Source organism: Pichia membranifaciens, assembly GCF_001661235.1.
Source record: "Pichia membranifaciens NRRL Y-2026 unplaced genomic scaffold PICMEscaffold_3, whole genome shotgun sequence".
Lineage (NCBI taxonomy): Eukaryota > Fungi > Ascomycota > Pichiomycetes > Pichiales > Pichiaceae > Pichia > Pichia membranifaciens.
Window position 1 is genome coordinate 513,761 of NW_017566984.1, and position 27,461 is coordinate 541,221.

At 46.9% G+C, this 27,461-nt stretch overlaps 14 protein-coding genes across 14 annotated transcripts; 7 read left to right on the forward strand and 7 right to left on the reverse strand.

Annotated features, from left to right (window-relative positions):
- Window positions 1-1,018: 1,018 nt before the first annotated feature.
- On the forward strand, window positions 1,019-4,617 carry PICMEDRAFT_26795 (hypothetical protein; the record flags this gene model as incomplete). The annotated part of the gene is made up of 5 exons (XM_019162464.1): window positions 1,019-1,942; window positions 2,248-2,791; window positions 2,843-3,733; window positions 3,833-4,304; window positions 4,434-4,617. Coding segments are annotated over 5 exons (3,015 nt in total), but the record flags the coding sequence as incomplete, so codon positions are not given.
- Window positions 4,618-4,892: 275 nt separating this feature from the next.
- On the reverse strand, window positions 4,893-5,792 carry PICMEDRAFT_28304 (hypothetical protein; the record flags this gene model as incomplete). The annotated part of the gene is made up of 1 exon (XM_019162538.1): window positions 4,893-5,792. A coding segment is annotated over one exon (900 nt), but the record flags the coding sequence as incomplete, so codon positions are not given.
- A 734-nt stretch (window positions 5,793-6,526) lies between these two features.
- On the forward strand, window positions 6,527-8,016 carry PICMEDRAFT_16332 (hypothetical protein). Its single transcript, XM_019161170.1, has one exon. It carries the CDS (start codon window positions 6,967-6,969, stop codon window positions 7,795-7,797), a length of 831 nt encoding a protein of 276 aa, XP_019017554.1. The 5' UTR covers window positions 6,527-6,966; the 3' UTR covers window positions 7,798-8,016.
- Window positions 8,017-8,191: 175 nt separating this feature from the next.
- On the forward strand, window positions 8,192-8,860 carry PICMEDRAFT_16333 (hypothetical protein). Its single transcript, XM_019161171.1, has one exon. The coding sequence runs from the start codon at window positions 8,212-8,214 to the stop codon at window positions 8,740-8,742; it is 531 nt and encodes a 176-aa protein (XP_019017555.1). The 5' UTR covers window positions 8,192-8,211; the 3' UTR covers window positions 8,743-8,860.
- Window positions 8,861-9,497: 637 nt separating this feature from the next.
- Window positions 9,498-11,849, reverse strand: PICMEDRAFT_25813 (hypothetical protein; the record flags this gene model as incomplete). The annotated part of the gene is made up of 1 exon (XM_019162415.1): window positions 9,498-11,849. A coding segment is annotated over one exon (2,352 nt), but the record flags the coding sequence as incomplete, so codon positions are not given.
- A 1,121-nt stretch (window positions 11,850-12,970) lies between these two features.
- Window positions 12,971-14,950, reverse strand: PICMEDRAFT_72512 (hypothetical protein; the record flags this gene model as incomplete). Its single annotated transcript, XM_019164215.1, has 1 exon — window positions 12,971-14,950. One exon carries the CDS (start codon window positions 14,948-14,950, stop codon window positions 12,971-12,973), a length of 1,980 nt encoding a protein of 659 aa, XP_019017557.1.
- Window positions 14,951-15,239: 289 nt separating this feature from the next.
- On the reverse strand, window positions 15,240-16,871 carry PICMEDRAFT_72513 (hypothetical protein; the record flags this gene model as incomplete). The annotated part of the gene is made up of 1 exon (XM_019164216.1): window positions 15,240-16,871. The coding sequence occupies one exon, from the start codon at window positions 16,869-16,871 to the stop codon at window positions 15,240-15,242; it is 1,632 nt and encodes a 543-aa protein (XP_019017558.1).
- A 285-nt stretch (window positions 16,872-17,156) lies between these two features.
- Window positions 17,157-18,838, forward strand: PICMEDRAFT_16336 (hypothetical protein). Its single transcript, XM_019161172.1, has 2 exons — window positions 17,157-17,407; window positions 17,730-18,838. Exons 1-2 carry the CDS (start codon window positions 17,203-17,205, stop codon window positions 18,755-18,757), a joined length of 1,233 nt encoding a protein of 410 aa, XP_019017559.1. The 5' UTR covers window positions 17,157-17,202; the 3' UTR covers window positions 18,758-18,838.
- A 37-nt stretch (window positions 18,839-18,875) lies between these two features.
- Window positions 18,876-19,403, reverse strand: PICMEDRAFT_58758 (hypothetical protein; the record flags this gene model as incomplete). The annotated part of the gene is made up of 1 exon (XM_019163317.1): window positions 18,876-19,403. One exon carries the CDS (start codon window positions 19,401-19,403, stop codon window positions 18,876-18,878), a length of 528 nt encoding a protein of 175 aa, XP_019017560.1.
- Window positions 19,404-19,976: 573 nt separating this feature from the next.
- PICMEDRAFT_25555 (hypothetical protein) lies at window positions 19,977-20,936 on the forward strand (the record flags this gene model as incomplete). Its single annotated transcript, XM_019162401.1, has 1 exon — window positions 19,977-20,936. A coding segment is annotated over one exon (960 nt), but the record flags the coding sequence as incomplete, so codon positions are not given.
- A 307-nt stretch (window positions 20,937-21,243) lies between these two features.
- On the forward strand, window positions 21,244-22,536 carry PICMEDRAFT_72517 (hypothetical protein; the record flags this gene model as incomplete). Its single annotated transcript, XM_019164217.1, has 1 exon — window positions 21,244-22,536. The coding sequence occupies one exon, from the start codon at window positions 21,244-21,246 to the stop codon at window positions 22,534-22,536; it is 1,293 nt and encodes a 430-aa protein (XP_019017562.1).
- Window positions 22,537-23,482, reverse strand: PICMEDRAFT_16341 (hypothetical protein). The gene has a single exon (XM_019161173.1). The coding sequence runs from the start codon at window positions 23,203-23,205 to the stop codon at window positions 22,615-22,617; it is 591 nt and encodes a 196-aa protein (XP_019017563.1). The 5' UTR covers window positions 23,206-23,482; the 3' UTR covers window positions 22,537-22,614.
- Window positions 23,483-23,568: 86 nt separating this feature from the next.
- On the reverse strand, window positions 23,569-25,173 carry PICMEDRAFT_11449 (hypothetical protein; the record flags this gene model as incomplete). Its single annotated transcript, XM_019159796.1, has 1 exon — window positions 23,569-25,173. The coding sequence occupies one exon, from the start codon at window positions 25,171-25,173 to the stop codon at window positions 23,569-23,571; it is 1,605 nt and encodes a 534-aa protein (XP_019017564.1).
- Window positions 25,174-25,503: 330 nt separating this feature from the next.
- Window positions 25,504-26,817, forward strand: PICMEDRAFT_72520 (hypothetical protein; the record flags this gene model as incomplete). Its single annotated transcript, XM_019164218.1, has 1 exon — window positions 25,504-26,817. The coding sequence occupies one exon, from the start codon at window positions 25,504-25,506 to the stop codon at window positions 26,815-26,817; it is 1,314 nt and encodes a 437-aa protein (XP_019017565.1).
- Between the last annotated feature and the right edge of the window lie 644 nt (window positions 26,818-27,461).

The window sequence follows — 27,461 nt, forward strand, 5'->3', positions numbered from 1 at the left end:
CCGGCTTGGATACGGAAACGGCTTGCTGCGGGGAGCAGCGGCAGCTGACGTGGGTGGTCTCGGAGATGGGAAACTGGCGTGCTGCGAGAATTAGGTGCTCAGCGCAGCGCGCACTAGCACCAGAAGCCGTTCCGGGCCTTCCGGTTTCCGCTCGCACATCGGCTGTTTCCCGTTTCCGCCGCCCGGTGCCCGGCGCACGGCTCGTTCGGAGTGCAGACGGCGCCGGAAAGAAGGAAAAAGAAAAAAAGGGAAAACGCAAACACACACACGCGGGACGCCACGGCTCAGCTGTTTCGGCGGGTGGGAGGGCTAGACAGCAGGGCGTGCCACGAGACCGCGGTGGTTGTGGTGGTGGTAGTTGTGGTGGTGGTGGGGCCCGTGGTGTTCGTCTACATGCCGCCGCCGTCCAAAGGGGTCTGTACTTGAGCGAGCAGTGCCGGGGGGTAGTGTCACAACACGTGAACAGCAGGGCGTGCAGACTGGTGCACGGCCGGGCCGGCAGGTCTGGCACTCCACCTAAATCCGAGAATCACCTGTTTTCCCAGCTGCGCGCCTGTTCAGCCCTGCGCAGGTTGGCTCTACGGCTGTGCGCGGCTCCGGGTTAAAAACTCTACAGGCTTTCTGCAGTGGAGACATGAAGCGAAAAGCGGAAAGTGAAAAGCGAAAGACGAGAAACAAAAAATAAAAAATAAACCTCTTTGACCTTTTTCCACCCCGTGCCGCGAAGGGCGATTACGTAAGCATGTGGATTCTGCGTCGATCGGCCGGGAGGGCCTTTTTGAGCCCTTCCTCGGGGCCATTGCAAAAAAGATCCATGTTTGAAAATTCTGGCATTTTTCAGTAACCACAGGCCCCTGGCAACGTGCTATGCCATTCTCCCCTGCCCCCCCACACGCCAGACACACCAGACACGATGCTACGTAGGTCAGCTGCCAGATGCTACTCCACGAAGTTGGGCAAGACGTTCGGCGAGTTCCAGACAGAGTCTGCTGGCGCCGATAAAGACGGAAGCCTGATAACGAAGATCAAGGAAAATAACGTCTACAAGAACTTCTTCCAGAGCTTCGAGAAGATGAAAAAGGACTCGGAGAACAAGGCGAGAATCACCTCCTTTGAGGAGCAGAAATCCTTCAAACAGGTGTTCGACTACTTGTCCAAGGAGTCGAACAAGATCGGGGTCGTCAAGTCGCTAGAAACGTTTGTCAACTTCCAGTCTCCGTTGCAGCAGCAGCAGCAGCAGCAAAGCGCAGAGGACCCTAATGTTTCCAGCAAGCTCTCCTTTTTTAGCACGGCTTCCGGGCCGATCAACCTAGAAACGCAGTACAAAAACAAGGCAGAGGCAAGGAAGAAGTTCATCGAGGCGCTCTCCCCCACGCTCAAGTACATCAACACAGACATACAGAAGAGCAGCCAGATGTTCGACTATGTGAAAATCAACATAATCGAGGCGTTCTTGCAAAACTTGAATGCAAAGAGCGGCAAGGCCAAGACAGGCAGCTCCACAGGGCTCGGCCGCAAGGGAAACAAGATGCGCTGTTCGATCGAGGAGATCAAGCAGCAGAGCACCAGCACCCCACAGCACCCGGTCGTGGACATCCAAACCCTACCCATCTTGCTCAAGTTCTGCCTCAACTCGCTAACCTTCGACTTCAACTCGATTTCAACCTCGCTGCTACTCATAGACTACATAAAGAACCACGAGTCCATAGAGTTGTACGGCTTTGGCCTCAACATCGACTGCTACAACGCTATCCTCATCCAGGTGTGGTCCAAAACAGAGAACCTGAACATGGTGGGCAGCCTCATCGACGAGTTGAAGATCAACGCCATACAGCCCGACCTCTACACTTTCAAGATCCTGGCAAAAATATACCTCCACTGCATGCGTGTCAACGACGGATTGGGCAGCGAGCCTTACATCATCTGGAATGACAGTTCAAACGTGCACAAGATTAGAGACTATCTCCAGGATTTCAGGCTACTCTGAAACTCTTGAGTCTCCACCCAACGAATCTCCCTTTCCTGTTTTCTATAGATCTGTCCATACCGTGTAAAAATAGTCAGAGAAACCATTATGGATTCTCTCACCTTCCGCTATCGAATATGAAAAATTCATGTGAATTTTCCAAACGCGTAAAGATGAAGATTGCGACTTTCGAGTGTTACACCTACAAAGCATTTATCAGTAACATAGAAGATCTCAGGGACGGCACATACCAAGTACGAAAGAGTCGTTGAAGAAAAAAGGAACAACACCCGATGATAATAACACAGAACCAGTTTTATCGGGAGTTCGAGAGAATTTGCAAAATGTCCCTTACACACTCAACATGTAGATTGGCCATATTTGTCTCCTGTTTCAACATCGATGCAATATGTTCTTCCAAAATGTTAAGTGAATACTTGAAAAAGCAATTCATAGTTTTTCAGTTAATCCCCGTTGTCGGATATATCGACATGAAGGAAAAATTCATGAAACTAGACTCAGATATCATGAACGTCATACTTATTGGATGTGGTGCCACAGCAGATCTTGAAAGCTTTCTTGAGATAGATTTCACCGAGTATCTGAGCTCTGATATGAGTGCAGAAGAGGCGCAACGACTAGTATCCTTGGGAAGACTGAACGAGGTCAAATTGACAAGGAAAATCTATGTTGTTGACGGTCATAGGCCCTGGAATCTCGACAACCTATACGGTTCTCCGATGATTTGTTGTTTGGACGATAACTCAGCTGCAGAACTCAATACAGAAAAGGAAGCTTTCTATTATCTCATCAACATTCCCGCAGGTGCCAGTGCTGACGAAGCGGAAAGTCAGGAAAGTCAGGAAGAAGTTGAAGATTTGGCTGGTGATGATGATGAGGAGGAGGAGGAGGAGGAACTTGATCTGGAGGATTCATTGGACAGAAAAAGAAATAGAAACGAACACAAAGAATCTAATAGAAAGAAAAGAAAGCGACTTATTGATGAGCACCAGGAAACTTTAGAGTCCTACTACCAACAGGGATCGACCATCTCGGTCCCCTCTTCGCATCAGATTTACGATTTACTATCAACTCTTGGTGAAATCAGTATTGACTTTCTTTGGTTTGCAGTCATTGGATCTCGATCACTACGAGATGTATACCATAGAGTTTATGACATGGTGTATCCGGGACTGAAAAACGAAATGCAAAGATTGCAGTCGGAGAATGACTCCTTTTCGATGAGAAATGACCAAGCAAGTAGAAGCAACGGATTAAATGGATCCGCATCGTCCTCCTCTTTGTTGGATTTCAATGTATCGAAACGAGCTGACAATACCGGATTGCAAAGCTGCAAAGAGTACACCCTATTTCTTTTACACCATTGGACTTTGTATGATGCATTTTTTTACTCTGACTATGTCAACTCCAAATGCCATTTATACTCAAATGATGGACGAAGATTACTCAAGACGATGTTTGCCAGAATGGGTATCTCATTGATCCAGGCGAACCAGAATTGGCACTATTTGGACTTGGATTTAAAGAAGAAATTGGACGGTTTGATTTTGCGGGAGGTTGGCAAGTTCAACCTCACAGAGGTCATCATCGATGGGTTTAGAAGAAATTACGGGTTCCATGGATCGATATCGTCGGGTGATTATGTCGAAGCTGTTCAGGCGCTGTTAGAACATGCAATGCCACAGCCATATGAAAATGGAAAATCGAAGCCTATTTTGAACAACGGAAGGAGAAGAAAAAACGAAGGTAAGGAGAGAAGAAAAGCTGGAGAGGACGGAGACGATGGTTATGACGAAAACGGTGAGGACGATGATGATGACGCTGGCGAAGGAGAGAATGAAGGAGGAAAAAAGCACGACTCGGGTACGAAAAATGAACAATTCATAGCAGGCTTCTGGCGTGCATACGATGCCCTGAACAATTACGAGTCAGTAATTCGAGGAATGGAGATTGCAAAATTCCAGCAACAATTTATATTCGAGAAGGGAAGTGAGATCATTCAGAAGGGAATGGTGAAGACACAGAGCAAGTTCAAGGTTGTCATCTTGAACGAATCTTTCACAACAAACTCTAGTATCACGAGGTCAAACTTCAACGACTCGACTTTCAACAAGAGCGCATCGTCGTTGAAAGACGACAGAGTGGTTGATATCAAGACGTTTGGTAACGGAGCATCCATGTTCCAGAATCCGTTGATACTAACCAAGTTGGGGAACTGGATTCTCAACGTGCAGGCGGATCTCGACGAAGGGTTGCTACCGTTACTGATAGGAGCGTACAACAGCGAAACAAGCACGTATCTGATCTGCGGATTGCCGTCACGTACTAGCTTTGATGATGAAGATGAAGAAGACGAAGACAGCGACGAGAGCGATGCTGTTGATACTGAAGACAGCGACGGAGACGAGAGAAGGCAGTCTGCAAAGAGAGGCAAGACTAAGCACAGTAAGCGACGCAAACAAAGCAAGAACAACAAGGTCAAGCAGCAAAAGGTGATTCTCAACGCCTTTTCTGTTCTTTTCGAAAAAGTCACACAGGAAATCAGTATACAGGCACGCATGGACAGTTTCCAGAGCGCCATAATTGAGCTTCGGAAGGAAGATTTGACGAAGTTTCTCGACGGCTTGACAAGATATTCTCAGTATATGCTGTGATTTTTGTGTTTGTATTGTTTTAGTGTATATTTGGACTGTATCGAGTAATCCATGACATTTGTGTGCGAGGTGCTGTATGTGCAAAGATGCCGGCTACATGTTTCCGAGGTGTAGTAAAGCAAGGAAGTTGTGCTACAGCCGTGTTTGAAAACAGTCGTTTACGATCGGGGGGTATTATAACATGGTTGAGGAGGAAGGGAGAGTTACATTTTATTACGGATTTTCTTCGAGTGTAAACGCTCCAAATGTTTCTTCACAATACGAATCGGGACGATTGCGTCCTCTAAAGAATCGTGCTCCCTCCCCTGAATGTTTTCACTGAGAAAAGACCAAGCCAACTTTTTCAACGGGTCTTTTCTCCTTACGTCAACCTGGTTCTCGCTGAAAAGGATTGCTGTGTCTACTATTTTCGGGTAGATCAGGCGGAGGACGTTGAGGTCGTTCTCGAGTCCGTGGCCAACAATGATTGTGTCTTCATCTGTGAGCTGGGCCAACTTGACCATGGCCTCGTCGAAGGTGAGGGCGTTCTGCGGGATCTCAAAGACACCAGAGACGTGCGAGTTCAAATCGATAATGAGATCGCCGTCCGGGTGGACAATGGCGTCTACAAGCTTCTTCTCTGTCTTGAAGTCGACGATACTGAGCTTCATCATTTCAAAGCCTTTGTCTGTGTAGCACATCTCGCAGTCGATCCCGACAGCCTTGATCTTCTCCCTGCGCAACAGCTGCGCCCTTGAGTCGTCCTTGATGTTTAGGGCTTTCCGGAGGGAGTTGATCTTTTGGAAGGGCTTCGAGAGGTGAAGATCGATTGCCGCGTTGTACTTGTACGCGTGGTGGGACGACTTCTTGCAGCCGTTGGACTGACCCTTGATCTCGCTGCAGCACAGGTGCGCCCGGTTGGTATAGTCTGTGCCGTAAACCTTCTTACCCATGTTCAGGTTGTTGTACGTGGTCGTTTGGAGCTTCCCCGGGTGGAAACTGCACGACACCTCCTTCGCTATCTCGGCGACATTGAACCGCACGCCGCAGCGGCTGCAGTCGACCGTGCGGGGGAGCGTATACTCTGCGGAGGGGGCCACCGGCACTTCAACAACGTAGCCGTGTCGCTTCAACCTTTGCAGCGGCACGCACAGCTCAGGAAGCTCCTGCAGGTAGTCTAGCGGAGGCGTCGGCGTCACTGCCGGCGCAGAGCTCGGAGTAGCAGAGCCAGAGTCCGGAGCACCGCCAGACACCGCCGGTACCGCATCTGAGCTGGCAGCAGGTCGCTGCTTCCCGTCCTCCGTTCCGTACTTCTTCAAGCTGAACATGAGCTGCTTCAGCGAGTGCAGATATTCCATCTTGCTCTTGGTCGTCTTCGCTATCGCCAGCTCCCGCTGCACAGCCTTCGCCACCAACTCCGGGCCCCTCACACCGTCGGAATACTTCCGGTTGCACGTATTGTACTGTTCGTGGAGCAGCTTAAGGTAGTGCTGACGCTCATCCTGACGTACCGGAGCGTACGGGAGTACCGGCACCGGAAGCAACTTTGGCACGCCTGTCCTCGCAGGTCCAGCTCCGTGTCCGTGTCCGTGTCCGTGGCGTCTTTCTTCGTTTCTGCGTGTGTCCACCATCAATCACCTCTTGTTCTCTGTCGAAAGCCCTGCTTTGCTAACATCAGCTCCAACATCTGCCTTCTCTTGCCCTCCGTGACACCCCTCTCCTTTCGTTGCCCTCTTTGCTTTCCGCTTCCAGACGTTTCCTCGTTTCGTTCGCGCCGCCCTCTGAGCCCGCTGAGCCGCGGAAACCCTCGCCGGGGCCTTCCGGTGGAGTGATCCCACGCTGGCCGACAGCAATGGCCTGTCATGGCGGACGGCTGTTTCAAAACGCGTGGAAACGGAGCTGGTCCCACTTTCGGAGATGGACAGACAGGAGACACCGTCACTTCACCTGAAGCGTGGTGCGTTTCACACAAGACGATCCCTCAGATCATATTATCCACGCGTGCCCGATCGGGGCACTGTGTGTGTCCTATTCTGACCTGTTTGATGGGTGACTGTGAGTGTGACTTTGGCCCGCCGACAGTCGGACGTGTAGGTGTCCATGTCGTGGCGGGGACCTTCCTGCAGACGGGGTCATCCGTCGACGCATGCAGGCAACGCAGGGTTTGTCTGCTTGCCGCTGTGTCGCCGGTGGCTGGCGTATAAATACACACCCTTGTGTCTCCCTTGTGTATCCGCTATTGGTGCCTGGCGTATCGAGAGAGATGAGTAGTGTTGTCTCCCCGGATTCTTTTCTGTATCCATAAACACACAACCAACCAACACTACCAAAGAATACTAGTCAATAATGTCTGACGACCACTCTACCAACACCGCCGTTCCAGAAAACGGTGTTCCACAAAAAGAAGAGTCTCCAGTCGTTCCAGAGCAAAATGTCAACACCGCTTACCCATCCTTGTACGAGGGACGTCCATACAACTATGACGGACAGGTCCATCCACCAAGAACCGGTCTGTTGAGAACCAGCTGGTACAAGAGAACCGGCGACCACAGACCTTTCCCAACCTCCGTTGCTGCAGGTCTCGCCTGTGTTGCTACCACCTTGTTCGGCCTCGGCTTGATCATCGCAGGTGCCAGACACACTCCTTCCAGTGCTGCCTTGACCGGCTCCTTGTTCTTCTCCTCCGGTTTGGTCCAAGTCATCACCGGTATCTGGGCCATCGTCGACAACAACTTGTTCGGTTCCGTCTTCCTTCTCTGTTACGGTGCCTTCTTCATGTCCTTGGGCAGCATCTTGGCCCCAATCTTCGATATCGCCACTGCATATGCCGATGGTGGTTTGACCGATGCCCTTGGCATATTCCTTGCTTCATGGTGCGTCTTCACTTTCTTCTTGTGGACTGCCACTTGGAAATCTACCGTTCCTTTGTTCGTTTTGATGTTCTGCCTCTGGATGTTCTTCCTTCTTTACACCATTGCTGTCTTTGGTAACCACAAGGGTTGTCAAACTGCTGCCGGTGTCTTCTGCTTCTTGACTTCGGCTTGTGCCTACTATGCTCTCTACGATGCCCTATCCGAACCATACAACTCCTACGGTTCATTGCCAGAAGCAAAGATCTTAAGAATGCCTGGTTCTTGGAATGTTCCAGATGACGAAAAGAGAATTGAATACGTTTGATCACTCACTCCTCATAAACTGCAAAACTTACAGTATACATACATACAAACATGATGTGATATCTCATAATCTTCCTTTCTTTCACCCTAATACTTTAATTATTACTTTAATATCTTTTTATTTCCTTCCAACTTATCCCACTACGACTTATTAATGAACCTCTTCTTTTAAGAGTTTAATGTATAAACCCTTTAAATTATTAATACTTAATGTTCGGCATCTATCTCGCAGAGAAAAAAGCAATAAAATAATTATTCTTTCATGATGGAGAAAGAGCCAGGTCTAAACATCGCGCACTTCTCGAATTATCTCAGCCATGCGTGTAGACAACTGCTTGCCAGTGATTTAGATCCTACAGATAATCGTATTCTGTTTCCATTCAGTGAGGCAAAAAGCCCAGGCACACACTAAACCATGTCACAGTCAGATGAAGATCTGCCCACAAGATGGGAGATTGAGCTTGAATTCGTACAGTCTCTCGCAAACACTCAATACCTTACATATCTTGCACAATTGGGCTACTTCAAAGATGAATCATTCCTCAATTACCTAAATTATCTCAATTATTGGAAGCAGCCCTCTTTTGCGAAATTTCTCGTCTACCCAGACTGTTTACACATTCTCACGCTACTACAGAACGAACAGTTCAGAAACGAAATATTAAATCCCAACTTCACAAACGTCCTGTACAACGATATGGCGGAATATTGGAAGGAGCCCTTATTCAGAGACGAAAAGGAACGTGAGCGTGAAAGGGAAGAAAAAGAGAGAAGATCAAAACTTCCCACGGCTTCGCCGTCCTCTCCCTCCTCTCCTTCTCTTGTCAACACAGCAATTCCATCGGCTTCTCCCGACTCTAAATCATCTGTTCCTCCGCCTGCTATCACACCAGCTTCTGTTGCGGCAATACCCGCAACAACGACGACTCAACTTCCAAATCCCTAGCTGTGGATCTCATCCCCACCGCATTTCAGTAACTTTATAGAGTTTTTCTTTTCATAAACATTACATATATTTGTAAATAAATATATGATAAAATAATACACATTTCCTATAACACATTGAAGAAAAAAAAAATACGCACATCTGCATAAATAGATTAGCATGGAAAAAGAAGCAAATGTGCGCCATATACTAGCAGATTGAAACCACCATATGAACAAAATGAACATAAACACAAACTCCCACATGAACAACCAACGTTCACTCTTTTTTTCCAAGAATTTTGAAAAAAACCATATTCAAACCAACTTTTTCTAGCTGCTGCTACTCACCAACTTGTCAAGCTTATTCTCTTTTTCAACCTTATCAACAACACCAGTTCCTGCCTCAACTTTCACCTTAACAGATGGAGAGCTGGACAGGTCAGTCATATTTTTGTTGCTAGTCTTTGGAGTAGCCTTTTTACTGACTTTGGTCTTTTTCCCTTCAGTGTCCTTCTTTCCCTTCTTCTCCTTCGTTCCCTTTGTTTTAGTTGCTTTCTCATCTTTGAATTTATCTTGACTATCGCCACTCTCCATTGAATCGTTATCCTTCCCTTTCTCGTTATCTTTCTTCTTGCCATCATTTTTAGCATCCCCATTAGAGCTTGGTTTGCCAGTTGAATTTTGGCTCTGACTTCGATTTTGTGAATTTTGTTCTTGTTGCTGTAATTGTTGTTGATGTAAGATTTGTTGTAGCTGTAGTCTTTCACGTTCTTTCTGTTCACGCTGGAACTGTTCTCTCTGTTGTTGTTGCTGTTGTAACTTTTGCTGGTGATGTATGATTTGCTTCTGCCTGATTTGGTGCATATTATCATAAGCTTTGCTCAATAACATACAGCCAAACCTGATAGCCTGGGTTTGTTTTCCAATTTGGTTCAGCTTTGAGGGATCAAGTGGGTTCATCTTTGGAAGATCAGCATCAAACATAAACCGTGACTTTAATCTTTTTCTCGAATCAGCACCACAATCATATGCGGAAATCCTTTTCGTCCCTCTCGGTGGCTCTTTGATTGACTCCAGCTTCTCCTCTGCAGCATCATCCTCCTTATCAACATCCATTTTTTCATTATCATCAAAAAGCTTTTCCTCCAGTTCTTCATTTTCTTCATCCTCGTCCTCTGGCATATTTAGATATTCTTCGAATAAATCATCATCTGTAATACGTTTCCTATCCATCCATATTCTTCCACCTCTTCCTGGACGTTTTCGAATCTTGAATAATACTTCAGAAACGTTAAATCTATTCTTGTCATTAAATTGCTTTTCAATCTCCTCTCTGGTTTCGCCAAATTCATTACTAGTTGGGTTTTCTCCTACAAGATCATAAAATTCTGGTAAATAGCTATGTCGATCATTCTTGACAACTTGACCGGTGAATAGATTGACTTTGACAATTTCAGAATCGTTATTGCTATAATGTCGATTGTTGTTAAAAATATGACTAAAGTTAATCTCTCTCGAATTCTCAACTTCAAACATCGAAGAAATGATAGAACTATAAGGTAAATGAGATCTTTGCTCAATTTCATCTTCTCCACTATTTGACATATCGAAATAAGGATTATATGGATCATCAGTAAAATTAATCCAGCCTTCATCTTGTAGTCTTCTCTTTATCAATTTGTCAGAAACTGCCTTCTTGATACCTTCTAACTTATCTTTCAAAACAGTGTTGACGGTAGTCAGCTCAATATCTGGAATTTTAGAAGGAGGTAGTTTGACATAAGGTTGAATGACAACTTGGGGGGTTTTAGTTGATTGGTTCAATGGATGGCCATGGCCATTGCTGTTGCTATTATTGCTGAAATTATTTCCGTTGACACCATTGAGGTTTTTAGTGGAATTCCTTTTGTTTGTAGCGCCATCGGCTTTGAGCTGTTTCTTAAGACTTCCTCTTCCAGACGAGCCATCTTTATTTTTAATTTTATCTTTGATGTTATCTGTCTCCGATTTGACCGGAGTAGGGGGTGGAGGTACGTATCCCAAAGGTATACGTTTTTTCTTCGGTTTGTCTATTAATAAGTCATCATCAAGTTTGATATTTTCATCCCTTTTGATCTTCTTGAGCTCATTTCGCAGACTGAAAGTTTCTGACTCGACTTGCAACAATTCCGACTTTTTCACTTCTTTTTCGGCAACCGAGAAGAATAAACTTTTTGCTCTCCGTAAATCTTTATACAAAAGCTTCAGTCTTTCTATGCTTTGTACATCTGTTCGCCTTGTCTTTCTTGCTTGACGGAATTCTCTTCTTCTAAAACAAGTGTACGGGTTATTATCATCTTTCTGTGAAGGATCTTCAAATTTCAAAGTTGGGAAGACCGGCTTACCTCCTCTTTCAATTCGTCTGTTTTTCCAATGATCATATATCTGTTCGCCAAATAAATCGAACAACACGGGTAATGGTCTAGGTTCTTTACCACTTGAAGGTTCCGCGTCGTACAATGTCTTGAAAGTCTTGACATGCAACTTATTGGCCAATGTTTGATGTAGATCCGAGGACAGGGATTTAGGGTCGAAAGCATATTCTTTAATTTCTTTGAAGCTCAAAATTTGTTGAGGATCCATCGTTAAAAAGGGTTGTCGCTCATCAACTGTCATATCAAGTTTATTTGCTATTAGCTCAAATTCATCCTCTGTGCATGGTTCTTCTTTAGGGAATTTTTCATTCAACTCCTGTAAAAACTCATCATCAACTTCGTCCATATTATAAGGGCATCCAGTTGTATCCTCCACCGTTGCAGAGAACTTGATATAAGAATCAGGTTCATTGAAAGACTGGTGGTAATAATGGGACGCATCCTTCCATACTTTCGAAGCATCTGGAGTGGGAATATAAACTTGTTCGACATTTGCACCTTTGAATTTGGCAGCAGAAGCATTGATAACTTGTTGTAAATGATGTTCTTCTTCTTCGCCTTTCTCAACACCTGTTTCGAAATGTTGCAGTTCACGTTGTTGATCTTCAATATCAAAATCAGGAATATCCTTTTGCTTCAGAACAAGTAGTGTTTGTTTTACTGAAATCTTCCTTTGTCTGAAACGTGCACCTGGAGTCGAGGTGGATCCCATTATGCACTGTAATGTTTATCTGTGTGAGATTTCCCAGAAACTGTATAGAAACGCGTGTAAAGTAAAAGAACTATCAAAGAGTAGATGAAAAAATTAGTCTTCTGTTTTTTTTAAGGATTCTTTTTGTAAGTTTGATACTTATTCCGTTCTCGAAGGGAGTTTTTGAAAGTTTGCTCCACCAAGAGACGTCTATGCTAACGTACCTTTTATCCTGTATTAATGAAAAGTCTTCAGGCTGTGTTGAATCTGGATAAGAGATAACAACTATACCTAATTGGGAATCTATTTCGATTTCTTTCCTGGTGTAGTGATGTTAGACAGAAAGCCCAGATGTTACGTAATCTCTCAGAGATTTTTCTCGCAGCAATCTGAAATTTCCGGCACTCACTGTACTGTAAAATGGGGGGGAAGAAAAAGCACAAATGAACGGGTATAAAAGGGGGGCAGCAATTAATAACAAGTGAATGTCACCAATCAAAACCTTTTATTCAGTGATGGATGAGGAGGACAAGTAAGTGCAAAAATATACCGCTCTGTGGATGTGCAGGAACTAAGCTGTGCGCCTGCTGTGTGTTTATTATGCAAAAAAATATACTAGTCTGCTGTGCTGCTGCGTCGACAATTTAATTTCTCAGCATTGGCTTTGAACTTCGAGTTGGGGCAAAGAGTGCTCAAAAAATACCCAGAATTCTCAGGGAAAATCGAGGAATAGTCTATGAGTTCTAGCAGCTTATACACACTTGGGGATGTAGTTGTTGACCTGGTAAAAAATCTGTGCAAGTAAGGGTCTGATATAGAACCCTCCGGACCGGGTGAGTCGCAAGTGGCAAATGAGGGACAACCGGAAAATATAATGGCAGCGTCGTATATTTCGCTGGGAGGGGAAAAGTGGCGAAGCTCGCCACGTAGGGGGAAAAAAGTCAAAATTCGACGAAAGTCGCCGTCGTCGCCGCAAAAAAAAGCCGATCGGCGCAAAAATGCTAGAGCCTTCAAATGGGGACAGGGCTCAAAACCAGCACCGGAGCTAGAGAGTGATTGTCTATATTCAGATTGTGGGGTTTGATTTATATACATGTCTACGTACGTGCATTGGCCATCTGAAGGTTAGGCCTCTTTGTATTTCAGTTGGCCCCTTTGACTTCAATACCGTATATGTTCAAAGTCTTTGTGGGGACTTCGCTGGGAGACTCGACAACGGGATCGGAGCCGGTCTGTGTCTTAGGAAATGCAACGACATCACGAATGTTGGAAGAGCCGACAAGCATTGAGCACATACGATCGAATCCGATGGCTAAACCAGCATGCGGTGGACACCCGCTGTCCAAAGCATGGATTAGATGGCCAAAAAGCTGCATGTGGTTTTTGATGCAAAGGATTTCTGAAAATATGTATTTCTGTAGTTCTGCGTCGTGGACCCTTCTTGAGCCTCCTCCTACTTCGACGCCGTTTATGACAAGATCATAATGGTCTCCCTTGACTCTCAATGGCTCGGTTGCAAGGTACTCGTAGTCGTCCAACTTGGCCATTGTAAATGGATGATGCGTTGACTCGTATTTCGTGCGATCATAAGCAGGGTACCCATTCTTGGACTCCAGTTCTATGGGGCTGAACAACGGGAAATCAACTAGCCATGAAACAACAAAAATGTCTTCAAGCTTTTGGGGAGTAGAGCCTTCAGAAATCTCCCTTCTCCAGTGGGTTGGGAAGTACTGAATAGCAAGCTGACGAAATCTCCCCAACGGAGTTGGGTTTTCGTACGTTAGGCAAGCACGGTCTCCAATCGCAACAATATCGCCAACATCGAGGCCCAAATAAGTATTCAACTCGGAAGGTGACGTACCATCTTTGAGTTTGACGGGTATTTTGGAAATCCAAGAACCCAATTCCTCAGCATTCTTTATTTTGAAGATGTAGGGCTTTCTGTCCTTATATTCAGCAACATCAAACAATTGTTTTGGCAATTTCTTAGCAGCATTCAAGCCACCTTTCAAAACACAACCCTCAAGGACACCAAAAGAATCTTCTTTCAACACAGAAGCAAAAAATTGACTCACTTCCTTGATAGTTATAGTTGATCTCAAGTCAGGTTTATCGATTCCAAATTTACTCAACGCAGTCTCATAGTCCAATTTAGGAAACGTTTCGCAATCTTTCAACTCCACAAGTTTTCCGGTTTCCCAATCAACCCGGTAAAGTGGTACTTCTTTTACCTTTCTCCAAATTTTCGAGACAAGCTTTTGAACGACGTTTTGTATGTCCTCACTTTTGGCAAATGACATTTCCATATCAATTTGAGTGAATTCGGGCTGTCTATCAGCTCGCAAATCCTCATCTCTAAAGCATTTGGCAATCTGGTAGTATCCCTTGAATCCAGAAGCCATTAGGAGCTGCTTATATTGTTGCGGAGATTGTGGCAATGCGTAAAAAAAACCCGTTTTCCTGGTGGGCACTAGAAATTCCTTAGCACCTTCAGGTGTTGACTTGAATAAAAGTGGTGTTCCAATTTCAGTAAAGTTCATTTCATCTAAAACAGATCTAGCCACACGTGCTGCATGTGCTCTCATTTTCAACGCTCTTTGGTAGTAAGGCAACCTTAATTGTAAATATCTGTATTCTGCTGGAAACTGATTAGGTGTTTCTTTCAACGAATCCAATTGCGTCGCTTTTTCGTTGGAGTCATTCAGTATCTGAAACTTTTCAATAGAAAGTTCCCAAGTTTCTCTTTCCTCTTGAGATTTCTGCTTTTTTATACAAATTTTTCCGGTGACAGATAATGCATCTTCTGGTTTCAACGTGCGTAAACGTTTACTCCAATCTTCGGATTTGGTGACAATTTGCGTAAAATCACCATTGAAATCTCTGAATTTGGCAAATACAAGATTTTTTGATATCTTCCTCGGAGACCCATCTACCCATCCATTAAGTGTGACATTACTATCCAAAAGATCAGTGTATGCGTTGTTGACCTCCCCTATAGTGTGGGTAAAATGTTTGAAGTCAAACTTGTCGATAGTTCTCAATTTGTCCGGAAGGGCTGCTTGAACAACGGACAAAGAATGAAATCTCCTTCTGAACAAACAATACCCAAAACTTGACCTCATTTTAGTCAACTGTAGGTTCTTTTGGAACCTGAATGGCCTGCGGGGGGTATTACTCAATATGCACAGGACAAATTCTCGTACCATCCATTATCAGGAGCTTTTTCGGAGGTGAGAAATAATCTTATTCATGTCCTAACTTTCGAGGCGCACAGAAATTTGTTTCCATGGTAGTGAAGAAGATAAATTGTATATACATGATATAGTTCTATAGAGTGGCAACCATGTACTATAAGCAAGCAAAATTATGACTATAAAAGACGCAAAGGTCTGGTCTTTCCAAAATGTAAATTTAAGGGGAGAAGTCAATTATCGTCCTCAAGAAGATCTTCTTCATCGACTCTCTAAAAGCACCATCACTATCTTTGCATTCTTCTAATTTGTCACCATACTCCTTGAAAAGATTTGAGATTTTGATTTCACAAGTTTCGTCAATGAGTTTATTTTCCAAACTCTTATCCTTGATGAGTTTGGCCAATCCTATCTCTTTGCCAAGCAGAGAAACAGTTGCTAAAGCTTGGACAAGCATGCCTCTCTCGCTAACAAATTCCTCCAGTGGCTTCAGATAGAGATCCAATGACTGGTTGTAGATATCAAAGGCCTTGTCTGAATCGCCAAACCATCCGTGGAAAAGGACTAACGATGCTAAGTTGTTTGCTGCAGGTAGTGGAGACTGTGGAACCAACGCTTCGGCAACATTGACATTTTTGGGGTCATTGCTACTGACGCAACTGTACACAAATACCAAGGACATAGTAGTTTTTAGATCGTTCTGCTGTACCGTTCCGTCTGGAACCTTTGATTGATAATGCTGGAAGTACTTGATTGCGGTGGGTAAGTCGTTGGAGTAGAACCCCGCTGACTTCATCAAGTCTATCATCACTGGAGCTTCGTCATCCAGACCTAGCTCTTGGATTTGTTCTCTGATTTCGTCAACTACGTCTGGCAATGGTGCTAGTTGAAGTATGCTGACGCCCAACTTTTCTTTCACCTTTTTCAGATTCTCGGACTCAAGTACGGTGGAGGTCTGTAACTTCGAAATTGGCATAAGAGATTTGAGTAATGCATTGCCTGAAAGTGAAACACCATTGCTGATTGAGGCTTCGTAGAAGTGTAGGTAGTCCACATTTTTCAGATCAAAGTTCTCTGGATCGTTGATGATTTTTTCGAAGATAGAGGAGGGAATCACCATTTGGGTGATCAGAGCACTACAGTCCAGCTTCATCAAATCCGTGACCAGTTTGAGAAGCGACTGTTCATCAATCAGATCTTTGTTACCGATTCTCTCATAGACTTGGAAGATTTTAATCACTTTTTCGACATCCACATCCGCCAAACCCTCTTTGATTTCCACCTTATCGCCGTAAAGCAACTTCTTCAGTATGGCAACCAATATCTTGTCGTGAGGCTCCTCTGGCTTGAGAGATTCGTACACATCCCAGCTCGAGTTCACTCTACCGGGATTGTGACAAATCAACTCGCTGACCGAACCCTGGGATAAGTTTTGCTTGTCGTTGAGCAACTTCTTGAATGCCAAAGTTGACACAGCGTAATTGTACTTGGTAAACTTTTCAATGAGACTGTTGAGAATGTTCTTCTTGAGTTCTTCGGACACATCAGGAGTAGACTCGAGCAACTTCGACAGCTGGAGAGAGAGGGTGTACAAATCATTATACTCCTTGTTGGCCTCTTCAGCGGACTCGGGACCTTGCTTTTCCAGCCGAGAGGCATGGTGGTTAATAATGTCCAGATACGAATGTCCGTTTTTCAAGTCCGGGTCGGATTCTCCTTGTGTTTGGAGATGGTTGATAGTGTCTGAAACCGAATGATGCGAGTTCACGTCAATCAGAGCCCGTCTGGACAACGAAAAGGCTCTTTTCTGGGCTTGACAGAAGCCTCTAACAACCGTGTGCCTTCCTAGCATCCTTTTGTTCTTCGGGCTTCTGGCTTGTTCCTCTGTCCTTCCTCTGGACCCCCATCAGCAGACTAATACCAGTGACACTTAAGTTGTGTTGAAACCCTGAAGAATGAACCCGTCTTTTTTTCGCCGATCGACGGCGTCCCACGTTTTTTTGACTTTTTCCACACTTTCTCGCTTTTTCGTCGTCGAATTTCCATTTTTGCTTCGTCAGAGCTTTTCTGGGTGAGCAACACCCTCCACTTCTTCCTTCTGTTCTCTCTTGCCTCTTCTTGGTTCTTTTCCTTCTTCCTGTGTCTTTTTCTTTTCTCCTGGTGTGCATCCACATCTTGAAAAAATGTCCTTAGGTACTTTATTCGGTGAATCCGAAACCAGATCTATCCTTCCTGTCGGTTTAGTCAAGGCCTTCAAGCTTGATGTTAAGCTCGAAGCTAGAGGTTCTGCCGCTCACAAGGCTGCAGGCTTTTCTACCGAAAAGGTCCCAGCTTTCTTAGGCCCTCACGGTTACAAGTTGCAAGAATCAGTTGCCGTTTTGTTCTACTGTAAGTATCACTAGAATCAGTGTGATTCTCTTCTTTTTTTCTTCCCCTTTTTTTGTGGCACCTCAGGGTTCATGAATCACCACTGCAATACTCATACATTCTCGTTGGCATTTTCTCTCTTTCTTTTTACAATGATGAAAAAACCATTCATTTAATACAGTTATCCCTGTCTTAAATATAATGTCGAGAAACTATAATCTGAAAAGCAAAAATTGATGGATTATGCTCTGGGAGAATGGTGTGCGATGTTGGAAATTTTTGATTTTCAGTCGTGAACATGATACTAACATCAACGCAAACTTATTGTGATTATTTTCCATAGTGGTTAACTTGCACGACCCAGAATCTCCATTATTGGGTACTGACTTAGAAACAAAGGCTCAAGTCTTGAAATACATCTCATGGGGTACTGCTGAATTGATGGATCCTCTTACTAACATCATCCGTGTCCTGTTGGCTAGAATTCCATTCAACAAGAAGCTTCTTGATACCTCCAACACCGAAGTTGACAACTATGTTGTTGAATTGGAAAAGAGACTTGTGAACCACACCTACTTGGTTGGCGAAAGATTATCTCTTGCTGACTTGTTCGTTGCTTCCTGTTTCTACAGATGTTTCACCCTGACCTTCGGTAAGAAGTGGAGATCTAGCCACCCAGTCTTCATGAGATGGTTCAACACTGTTGCTGCCACTGAATACTTATCATACTTCTTCGATAACGTTAAATTCATTGACGAACCAGTCGCACCACCAAAGCCAGCCAAGAAGGAGAAGAAAGACGAACCAAAGAAGGCTGAAAAGAAGGCTGAAAAGCCAGCAGCAGCAGCAGCACCTGAGCCAGCACCTGAGCCAAAGAAGGTGAAACACCCATTAGCAGAACTCGGTAACCCAACCATTGCTTTAGATGAATGGAAGAGAGTTTACTCCAACAAAGATACCAGAAAGGAAGCTTTGCCATACTTCTGGAACACTTTTTACAACGACGATGAATGGTCATTGTGGAGAGTTGACTACAAGTACAACGACGAATTAACCTTGACTTTCATGACCAACAACTTGATTGGTGGTTTCTTCAACAGATTGACCGGCTCTACCAAGTACATGTTCGGTTGTGCTGTTGTCTACGGTGAAAACAACAACAACGGTATTGTTGGTGCTTTCCTTGTCAGAGGTAAGGACTCCGCTCCAGCTTTCAATGTTGCTCCAGATTGGGAATCATACAGCTACACCAAGTTGGATGCCTCTAAGCCAGAAGACAAGGCCTTCGTTGACAACATGTGGGCTTGGGACGAACCAGTCGTTGTTGCCGGTGAAAAGAAGGAGATTGCTGACGGTAAGGTTTTGAAATAAGCGTGTAAATTAAGACCTTTATATATATATTACGATCTATAGTGTAAAGAAAGAAAAATAATAATAATTTTTGCCCAATGTATTTGTTGCTTATCACAAACATAATTTATAAACGTTCCTATTTTACCTTTGAACAATCTGTCCAACCTTTACCTGGCTTGCTTGCCAAATATCCGCCGTTCTGTAACGCTTCCATACCCACATCACTCATGCATTTAAATCTTGCAGGGCCAAGTGCTATTCCACCGTACCAGCGGGAGACAACGACCAGAATATTTACAAGATGCAAACGATCTAACATACCCAATAACCGAAGTCCCGATCCACCTTCGTTATTATCGTGGAACCCTTGATTCAAATTGACGAGTTTACTTAACACCGAAGATTCGACTGTCAATTCATCAGTCTTTTTCCCCTTCGACTTTTTGCTTTTCGCTGTGTTGCATCCAGCTGTTTCCAATTCTGAGCTTGCTGTTTTCCAAGCGTACATTGTGGGATGTGAAGCTTTTTGTATAGTTTTGTCCAAAGTCGTGAGATCATTCAACAATTCTGGGATCGAGAGGTTCGATTTGATCGGCGTGCAAAATGCACGAAATTTCGACTTTTTCTGTACAAGTACATTTGATACAGACCATTTGGGATTCATTGCTCCGGTTTATCTCAAATCTTGTATATGTTTATATGGTATAGCTAGCTATTCCATCTTAAATCTTTTGGTGGGAATGTTAAGGCCGACTCATGAAATTTTTAAAACGTTAGCGATAAAAAAAAGGTGAGGAGTCTTTATTTGCTAGGGTAAAATGACGATGAGTAACTGATACATGAATTAGAATTAACGAATGATACACAATAACCTTGCTGATTCCATTTAGTGGATGGCACAAACATGGCTGCAGCTAAGACAAAGGCAGACACTAAGGCAGGCAAACGAGTCACCGCTACCAAAAAAAAAACCACAAAGGCTGTAAACAAGAGCAATGCACCAGGAAGCAAGAACGGTGGTAATGCAGGAGCCGATTCTAACATTAGCAAAACGCCTATAAAGGACCGTTCTGGACAAGATATGAATTCTCATACCCCCAATCATCACATGGGCAATGACCATATGAATAATATATATTCCACGCCTGGAGATGACGACATGGATGCTGCTCTTGGCAAAAATAGCTCGAACAAGCAGGATGCAATTGACTCATCCATATATCTAGACCCTCCCAGAGACAAGAACCGGTACAAATACCGAGTTGAAATACAGCAAATGATGTTTGTTTCTGGGGAAACGAATGAACCGCCCGAGCGTACCACTGATTTGATCGAAGATATAGTGAGAGACCAAGTTGTGGCTTTATTGCTGCAAGCACAACGTACAACCCAATCACGGGGCCAGAAATCTATTTTGCCTGAAGACTTGATTTTCCTGATAAGGCATGACAAGGCCAAGGTGAACAGACTACGTACGTATCTATCGTGGAAAGACGTTAGGAAAAATGCTAAAGACCAAGAAAATGGTGACCTCGCAGCTGCTGCCGCTGGAGGTGGGGATCTATTAGAAGAAGCAGCCAACGCCGGTAGTGTTGGGGGAGCCAGTAGTGTTGATAGTAAATTGCTGGCAGCCAAGCAAAAGAAAAGCTTGAAGTTGCCGTGGGAGCTAGAGTTTATGTTTACCGAACAACCTTTGAACGGAGGCTTGAACGGGGTGGTGGAAGATGAGAAAATTGACGAAGAGGAAAGAGAGGCCGTCTTGGCACAGATAAAAAGATTAAAACAGAACGATGAACGTACGAAGGACATGACACAACAGGAGTACGTCCATTGGTCGGAATGCAGACAGGCCAGCTTTACCTTCAGAAAGAGTAAGAGATTCAGAGAATGGTGTGGAATATCGCAGGTTACAGAAAGCAGGCCGAATGACGATGTCATTGATATTTTAGGGTTTCTAACTTTTGAAATGGTGTGTTCGATTACGGAAGAAGCTCTTAAAGTGAAAAGCTCAATGGACAGTCTTTCTGAAGAGCGTGACGCCCGTCGCTACCTCTTCATGGAACCAAGCAACGACAACAAGCCGATTCATGTCGAGCATATCCAGGAAGCGTGGAGACGATTGCAAGAGATTCCTAGAAGTAAGAAGGCATTGTACAATTTCCGTGGTGGCAGAATGTTGCGGACGGTGAGGTTGATATAGAAGCAGGTGAAAGATCTGCAAAATGTATAAACCATCTGCAGGTGGGTGGGACCGCAAAACGGTATTGGAGCTTCCACTGTACAGATTTCTAAGTCATGTAATACAATAATATAGACACACGTTGAACACGATTGCGGCAACATCAAAAAGAACGAATAAATAACGTGCAGTAGTATTAGACTCAGGTTTTTCCACTGTAAGGTGCGTATTTCCGATGCTTGTGCCAGACTTTCGATATCTCTTCCTTTTGCATGTGCCAAGGGAACAGGGATGGCAGATTTAGATGCAAGATACATAGACGGTGATGAGTGTCAGAGACGTGTCGCTTTCCTACGAAGCAATATTGCACCAAGCTGGCCCGTTCACAGAACCAGACTACGACTACGATGCAGGGAAGGCAGAGCTAGAAAGTTCGCACGTTCTTGTTATCGGAGCTGGCGGGTTGGGATGTGAGATATTGAAGGATTTGGCCCTGAGTGGAGTGAAGAAGATCAGTGTGATTGACATGGACACTATCGAGTTGACGAATTTAAACAGACAGTTTTTGTTCCGAGAGGAAAATGTTGGGAAATCAAAGGCGATTGTCGCCAGTGACGTGGTTGTGCAGCGAATGCAGAACGGGATCGAGATAACTCCCTATTTTGCCAAGATACAGGACTTCGACGACGACTTCTACTCACAGTTCAGCATAGTCGTGTGTGGACTCGACTCGATTGAAGCGAGGCGGTGGATCAATGCGGAACTGGTGCATCTTGCACTGGACAAGGAGAAGGTGATTCCGATGATCGATGGCGGCACGGAAGGTTTCCAGGGCTCGGTGAAGCTGATTGTGCCGACATTCACGGCGTGTTTCGAGTGCTACATGCCGCTGATCCCCGAAAAGACGACGTACCCGTTGTGCACTTTAGCCTCGACACCCCGGCTGCCCGAACACTGTATCGAATGGGCACACCAGTTGGAGTGGGAGAAGGTGAACCCCGAGGTAGCGTTTGATGCGGATGATATGGGTCACGTAGAGCAGATGTACAAGCTGGCCCGTGCTCGGGCAGAGCAGTTTGGCATCGAGGGTGTCACGAAGACGAAGACGTTGGGTGTGGTGAAGAACATTATTCCGGCCATAGCGTCGACGAACGCCGTCATTAGTGCGCAGTGCTGCAACGAGGCGTTCAAGTTCCTCACGAGCTGCAACCCAAGCATGAAGGACACGATGTTCTACAACGGAGAGAACGGAGTGCTCTGCGAGACGGACGAGTACTTGCCGCTCCCGAGCTGTCCCGTGTGTGGGAGGCGTGTGGAGGAGCTCGTGTTGCCGGCTGCAGACGCAGCGATAACGCTGGAGCAGTTGGCGCTGCGTATCAAGGATAGGTACACGTTGCAGAAGCCTGTGCTGATGGTGGACGGCCAAGAGGTGTACAACTTCAAGTACGTCGAGGACAGTTTGGAGAAGAACGACCTGCCAGCCGTGGATGTCTTTTCGGAGTCGGAGGTGACCATCACCGTGGTCGACACGAGTGTAGAGAACACGTTGGAGGTGACGGTGACGTTCCCGCTGCCGGAAAAGAAAGGGGAGGAGAAGAAGGTGACTAACGTAAAATAAGTAAATATATTTTGAATACACAGTATTGTTCGAGTTACCTATCTATATCTAGCTCTAAGGAGAAGCCGAGCGAGGGGCTTAACCGTGCTTGGAGAAGTACTTTTTGGAGTTCTCTGGCTCTGGGACAATGGTGTCGGCACCAGGGGTCCAGTTGGCAGGACAGACTTCGCCGTACTTGTCGGTGAACTGGAAGGCCTCGAGCAATCTCAAGGACTCGTCGACGGATCTACCGACAGGCAAGTCGTTGATGGTGATCTGTCTCAAAGTACCCTTTGGATCGATCAAGAAGATACCTCTGAAAGTGATGCCTTCGTCCTCGACCAAAACACCGTAGTCCTTGGCAAGCGAGTGGTTTCTGTCAGCAATAAGAGGGATGTTCAATGGGCCCAAGCCACCGTCGGCTCTGGCGACGTTGGTCCAGGCCAGCAAGGAGTACTCGGAGTCGGTGGAGGCGAACAAGACCTCGGCACCCTTGTCCTTGAACTCCTTGGCCTTCTCGGAGTAGGCAATGATTTCGGTAGGACAGACGAAGGTGAACGCCATTGGGAAGAAGGCCAACAAGACCCACTTACCCTTGTATTGCTCGAGGGAGACCTCTTCGAAGGCACCGCCGATGACTGCGGTCTTCTTGAATGCTGGAGCTGGTGCTTGGATAGTAGGGACAACCATTGTGTGTTTCTAGTGAGTGTGTCTAGTGTGTCTAAGTTCTAGGCTTGCTCCTTCCAGCCATTGGCTGCTTTCCCCAAGGGCGGCCAGTGGGGTGTTCTGGCCAGGCGGCAGCACGCCCGCCTTTTATACCCGGCGAGATAACGGCCGCGGCCGGTGGTGGAAAGGTCCAGAACTCCCACGCTGATAAATACTGGGGCCGTTGTGTGGCACCTGGGGGTGTACCAGGCCCTGGAGTCGGGGGTCGGAGGGGGTCGGAGGGGGTTGGAGGGGGTCACGGTGATGGTTACACAGTGAGACGGTAGGAAGTACACAAAACGGATTAGTAAAAGGGAGTAGGAGAGGCAATGGCCTCCCAGCGGGGAGCTAGTCCTCGTGTTGGACGCGTGCCTGGTTCGGGGTCTGTGTCTGCACCTCCCGCAGGACCCGTTGGTACACTTCGGCGAAGTTGGGCTCTAGCGTGAGCACGAAGAGCAGGAGGTCCTGGACGGTCCGCAGGAGAAGAAGACCGAGACGGCGGAGCAGGCTCTGTGCTCTGCGGCGGGCCTCGTCGGCCTCGCTGGCCGGGTCGAGGCTGCCGTCCGGACTGTAGACAGGTCTCTGGTAGGAGACGCAGAAGAGCACGACGGCATGGTAGAGCGTGTCCACGTGGCTGGCGGCGGCGGCCTTGAGGAGACGCATCCAGGCATGGACCCGGAGACAGGCGCCGATGCCGCCCTCCCGGCCCGTGCGCTCAAGCATCGTGAGCATGTTCTCGCTGAAGAGGTTGGCGGCAAAGACGGCAACGGCAATGTAGTTGCGGGGCAGGCCCAGCGTCGGGAGAATGAGGCCCCAGAAGAGACACATGAGCAAGTACTGCGAGAGCACAAAGCCGACGTTCAGCAGGAGCCCGCTGAAGAGCCAGTTGAAGGCGAAACGGCGGGCCAGGGAGATGCCGGAGCGGTACGCCCGGCGGAGCAGGGGCGGCTGCGGCTCCTGTGGCTCCGGCATGGCCGTCCGGATCGAGTCGAGGAGGGGCACGAGCTCCCTCACGACCTCGTCCATGAGGACTCTCTCGCTGGCGGACACTCTGTCGCCGCCATCGCTGCGCATCGCCTGGAATAGGCCAAGGGCGTCCGAGTACGCCTCGAAGACGGCCTGGTATGTGTTTGGCGGGCGGTTTGTGCCGGCCGCTGGCAACGGCGTCGGCGTAGCTGACTCCGCTTCTTCGCCGTGGATGCGGATCTTCAGCGTCCCGATCGGCCCAAACCTCTCCAGCTGCCGCAACCCGCTCTTGTTCACCATGATGTACGGCTTGTAGCACGAGTCCTGGTCGTAGGCATCGACCACCACGCACTGCTGCGTGCTCAACTCCACGCTCTCGCCGCCCTCCGCGTCCGTCACCACGTACTTCTCCGTCGACGTCAGGAGCTGGTCCACCAACGTGTCGCAGCCCTCGAGCGAGTCGTAAGAGTGGCCGTCGAACCGGTGCGAGCGGCCAGAAGGGAACCGGATGAAGTACGAGTTGATGTCCAACGCGTCCGTACTGGTGTCCTTCAGCGCCTTCCGCAGCTCGGCGCTCACCGGGTGCTGCTGCAGCACGTCGTGGAACTGGCACACCTCGCCATGCGTCGTGCCCGTGAACCTTGCCACCGCCACCACCGACACGTTCTGCTCCTCGATGTCGCCATGCTCGGCGCCTTCTTCATCTCCACGCTCATCCTCGCCGTAGTTCTGGTAGTTCTCCCACACCGTCGCCACCGTGTCGTACGCCTCTGCCACCGTGATGTCCAGGTCCGCAATGCTATCCACCGCAATGAACGGGTACACTGCCCCTAGCTGGCTCTGCAGCTGGCTCACGTAGCTGTAGCTGCCACACCTCACCGAGATCATGAACGTCTCCTGCACAATGTCCTCCGCCAGTCCTTCGTCCCGGTAATGCAGCGATTGTGCTCTCGCACAGCTCACCCGAAACACGACATCCACCTTCATTATCAGTAGTTATTTTGGTTTTATCTCTTCTCTTATCGCCCCGGCCCCCGTCTCCCTTCTGCTCCCTCCATCGTCCCTCTCGGTCCTGTCTTCTTCACCTTCACCGGCCTTCCTCCCTCCCTCCCCGGCTCCTCCCTGCTTCAATCTCCGCGCCACCTGTTTTTTTTTCCCTCTGCTTTTTGCACTTTTCTTTTCGCAGAGACAAAAGACTGGACAAGACCAGGGAGTCAAGAGGAGAAGAAGAAGCGTGTCCGTTGTTGCCAGTGTTCCGGTTCTTGTACAGCAGCAGAAGCAGCAGCATCATCACCGGCTCTTCGAGAAACACCCAGTATGCTTGCCCAGTCAGCCGCTAGGACCCTGCCCCAACCATTGCAACCGCTTCTGGCGTCCGTCTCCTGCTCTGGCCCAGCAGCAGCAGCAACAACTGCTGCAGCCGGCAGTCGCCGCCAGTTCGGGAACTTCATCCGGTCTGTACTCTGTCTCGACCCACCAGAGTCCCCAGACTACCCAACAGTGGAAAACAGGTTCCACCCGTGGGACTCGTCGCCGTGCCCGGACTTGCGGATGCGTGCGGCCACCATACGTGCCAAGGCAAAGTGTCCCGTCACACACAAGGACATCAACTTCACGTGCCCGCTGTCGGGGATCCCGACCCACCACTCGCTTGAGGCATGGGAGGAGGACACGCAGTACCACGAGAGCAAGAAGTACGAGATCTTGAAGAAGGTGAACATCTACGAGCACGACTTGAGGTCCGGCCGTCCCTTCCCCGAGTTCGACTTCCCTACGAACCAGAAGCGAGACAACCTCGTCAACTTGGCCAACTGGGACACGTACTTCTACACCCGTGGCTTCCTCTCCATGGACACGGAGTTCCAGCTCGCCGTGGTGACCAAGATGTTGAGTTTCCCAATGACCATCGCCTCTGTCTTCCACCAGTTCTCCCCCTACTTCCTGAAGCCCAAGGGGCCTCTCCATGTGGAGGGTCTCAAATCCCTCGCAGCCCTGCGTTACTCGCTTTACCCGCAGTACAGGCTCTCCACGTACAGAGACCGTCCAATCCGCCTGTTCCTCTTGAACGCCCGCTCGGAATCGCTCCTACCACCGCACGTGTGGAAGGAGCTCACATACCTCTTCCCCAGTGTGACATTCGAGCTCCATTTTGTCGGCCCACAGTCGTACTTCGATAGGGAGAAGAAGCAGTACCTCGTGAGCGACCGTCCGATCGTGAAGCGTGTTGACGACACCCTCTGCTTCGTCTACCACACCCACGACTTCAACGTCATGCACGAGGCGGGAGACTTCTTCCCATACGACCCATACTTAGACATGTTCATTGCATACCACCCTCAGTTCACCGAGCCTGACGTTGGAGAGATGTGGCACAAGACCATCAAGGGCCTTTTGGAGTCCAAGTGTCCTGTTTTCGTCACCGGCTTCCACGAGCAGAACTTGAGCAAGAACTTCGACTACCTGGTCGAGAACTTCAGCGACGACATGGACGTCATCTTCGACAACGAGAAGAACCTTTTCGGCTCAACCAAGTGGGAGCTCAACGACCTGAACCCCCAGGAGGTGTTCCAGTACAACCAACGTTTGTTCGGTATCAGAGGTAAGAGATATCATGCTGTCCATAAGAATTAGAGCTATGTGTACGCTTTTTGTCATTTGTAATTACCTTGTATATATTTGAGTAGCTAATACTTGCACACTTTCACTAATTTCTCTTCCGCCCACTTATGTAAGCACCCCATTGTCTCATAGGAAGAAGGCAAACTTGTTTCAGTGTGTTGTAATCTAGCTATTCTATTATGAATATCCATTGTATATGTTCACTTTTTCTTATGTTTGTTGCTTGTTAATATATAACTAATATAACTAGCCTACAAACTAATATTCTCAAACATAAATACAAGGGACAAACCTCTTGTATTTATACACTTACACCTTCGGTTAAACTTGCCATTATTCATTTATCATGGCGGCTAACTTTCCAGTTTTAGATTACTTAAGATGCCTTATCATGATAAGACTCTTATCTCTTATCACTCAATCCTTATTGGCCTCGGCATCTTATCTCAACCCTAAGATACCTTATCATGATAAGATTCTTATCTCTTATCCCTCGATCATGATTGGCTTTGGCATCTTATCTCAACACCCCACCATAATCTAAACACTTGTAGATATGTTCGACATTCCAGCTAGACCAACAAACTTATTGAATTTAATCTTGGCTAAACTTTTAGTCAACATATCAGCAACCATATTTCAGTGTTGATGAAACT

Coding starts and splice junctions, on each gene's coding strand:
- PICMEDRAFT_16341 (XM_019161173.1), bottom strand. CDS start 23,205: ATGGTTGTCCCTACTATCCAAGCACCAGCTCCAGCATTCAAGAAGACC.
- PICMEDRAFT_16336 (XM_019161172.1), top strand. CDS start 17,203: ATGTCCTTAGGTACTTTATTCGGTGAATCCGAAACCAGATCTATCCTT. Junction 17,408..17,729: donor AGTTGCCGTTTTGTTCTACT/GTAAGTATCACT, acceptor TATTTTCCATAG/TGGTTAACTTGCACGACCCA.
- PICMEDRAFT_16332 (XM_019161170.1), top strand. CDS start 6,967: ATGTCTGACGACCACTCTACCAACACCGCCGTTCCAGAAAACGGTGTT.
- PICMEDRAFT_16333 (XM_019161171.1), top strand. CDS start 8,212: ATGTCACAGTCAGATGAAGATCTGCCCACAAGATGGGAGATTGAGCTT.